This window comes from Hyla sarda, chromosome 4 (assembly GCF_029499605.1).
Source record: "Hyla sarda isolate aHylSar1 chromosome 4, aHylSar1.hap1, whole genome shotgun sequence".
Taxonomy (NCBI): domain Eukaryota; kingdom Metazoa; phylum Chordata; class Amphibia; order Anura; family Hylidae; genus Hyla; species Hyla sarda.
Genome location: NC_079192.1, coordinates 286,677,940 through 286,680,427, shown reverse-complemented (window position 1 = coordinate 286,680,427; position 2,488 = coordinate 286,677,940). Strand labels below are relative to the sequence as shown.

General features: G+C 38.8%; 1 protein-coding gene across 1 annotated transcript; it reads left to right on the top strand.

The window, feature by feature from the left end:
* The first annotated feature begins 334 nt into the window (after positions 1–334).
* Positions 335–2,040, top strand: MYF5 (myogenic factor 5). Its single transcript, XM_056569397.1, has 3 exons — positions 335–835; positions 1,363–1,438; positions 1,847–2,040. The coding sequence occupies exons 1-3, from the start codon at positions 335–337 to the stop codon at positions 2,038–2,040; spliced, it is 771 nt and encodes a 256-aa protein (XP_056425372.1).
* Positions 2,041–2,488: the final 448 nt, after the last annotated feature.

Genomic DNA, 2,488 nt, shown 5'->3' with positions numbered 1-2,488 from the left:
ATGTTGAAGGCAACGAAATGATGCCTATATAAAATAACCTAAAACAAACAGTAATGTGTCAAAAAGCTAATAAACTGAAACCAGACTTTGGGGAGGGAGGGTCTTCCTAGACAGCCCCAGCAGGGGGATGTTTTGGGATATGCTAATGAAAATTAGTCTCGGTGGACCAACCTCCTCTCAAGGTGATATATATAAAGCTGGTGCTTCAATACAGAGACACTGAGCCTAGACTTTCTAATATTTGAAGAAGTCAGCCTAAGACTCAAAAGGCTTTTCCTGAGCCTGTACCGCGTCACCCTGAGCGAGCATCTACTTTTAATCACTAGCACAAAGCATGGAAATGGTAGACAGTTGCCATTTTTCCCCATCAGAATTCTTCTATGACAGTTCATGCATCCCTTCTCCAGAGGAGGAATTTACAGATGACTTTGAGCATGGGATGTCTGTCTTTGGAGCACACACAAAAGCCTTCCAGGAATCAGATGAAGAAGAGCATGTGAGAGCACCCACCGGTCATCACCAAGCTGGTCACTGTCTCATGTGGGCATGCAAAGCCTGCAAAAGAAAGTCTTCTACAATGGACAGAAGAAAGGCAGCCACCATGAGGGAGAGGAGGAGGCTGAAGAAAGTCAACCATGCATTTGAAACGTTGAAAAGATGTACCACTACAAACCCCAACCAAAGACTGCCCAAGGTGGAAATCTTAAGAAATGCCATCAAGTACATAGAGAGCCTCCAAGACTTACTAAGAGAACAAGTAGAGAGTTACTACAGTCTCCCAGGACAAAGCAGCTCTGAACCTAATAGCCCAGTGTCCAGCTGCTCAGATGGCATGGTAAGTGTTCTGTTGAATGAGAAGTATCTGCAGCTTGGCATTGTACTGCTATTATTGTATGTAGATCTACTGCAGTTGTGAACAGTAGAATTTATTGCAGACCTGTAGACAGAGACAATCTGTGATACTTAGAAAGGAACCTAATGAGTAGACTATTCCCATGTGAGTTTATGTTTTCAGGCAGTGTAGAGTTGCCGGCTTGTTTCTATCCACTACATGGTGGGAAGCTTTGGAAAGAAAAGACTCCAGTTAAATTAGTAGAGCCTCCTCCGGCCCCAATCCATTCTTCATGCTTAACATGTTACACATTTTTGTGAGATTGCAATTTAGGCATGCTGCTCATTTTACAAGAAACCTCTGAATTAGCACCAGTTGATGTCATAAAAGAACATGGGAGATTTCTCCCAAATCTCTAGCTTAAGGTGTAAAAAACAAGGGCCCCCTAATGCAATGCACAGATACGGATTTGCTATGTCCTTGTGAATTACTGGTTCTATAATCTCTTTTTTATTTATTTTTATTTCTAGATGGAATGCAGTAGCCCCCAATGGTCCAGGAGGAATAACAGTTTCGAAAATACCTACTGCTCTGACTTACCAACATGTAAGTATCTAACTACTTTTTTGTTGACTTTCCAATGTGGCCCTTTGAGACTGTAATGTATATGATGTATCGGATAAAATTATAGATTTATTTTCTGTTGTATGAAACCCAGTGTAACTTTGTGATAATTTACACTAAATGACAAATCCAGCTCTGCTACACCTGACATACTGAGCACTGTTATATCTGTAGACATAAGTAGACAGGCTTAGGCAATCTATAGGGCTCCATCTGTTGTAGATTTGTTAGTACCAACATAGTGTGTGGTAATGTATAGATCAGCTAAAACTGGATGACCACAGCTTCATATGCTATAGACGTACCTTGACATAACTATACATTTATTCTGACAATTAAAAATCTATTGTAAATGTATCTAATGCGTTTTATTTTTTTTTTTTTTTACAGCATTTGCTACAAACAAACTCTCAGCACTATCCAGCCTAGACTGCCTGTCTAACATAGTGGATCGAATCACCTCCACTGAGCAATGCGTTCTTCCTCTTCATGACTCCAGCTCCTCTTCTCCCACCAACAGCACTGATTCTATGCCCAGTACCCCAGAAACCACAGATTCCCGACCTATTTACCACGTGCTCTAAATTCAACGTGTACAAACATCAAGGCCATGTACTTGAAATTAAGACATTTCTTTGAAATCAGAGGATTACTATCCCTATGAATAGGGAACAACACATTGTATATGTGTATATATAAAGGACATGATTTACAGGCCTAAATTATATTTTTACTTGGCTACATATCTTATTTAACTGGACTATGCTGACCCTTCTTGTGGCTATTATTATTCTTTTTGTTTCTTTGTTTTTTTTTTTTGCAAAAAAACAAACAAAAAAAACACCAAAAATGTAATGCCAAAATGTTGAAATGTTGAAATTGTTTTTGTACTGATTTTTTTATGGAGTATAAATGACATATATCGCACTTTGTTATTTAGGACGCAAGTTATACAATGCAACAGATGTGCGATATCCACAAATCTTGAAATGTGTTTTGCAATAAACATTTTTTACTTTGTAAGATAACTTA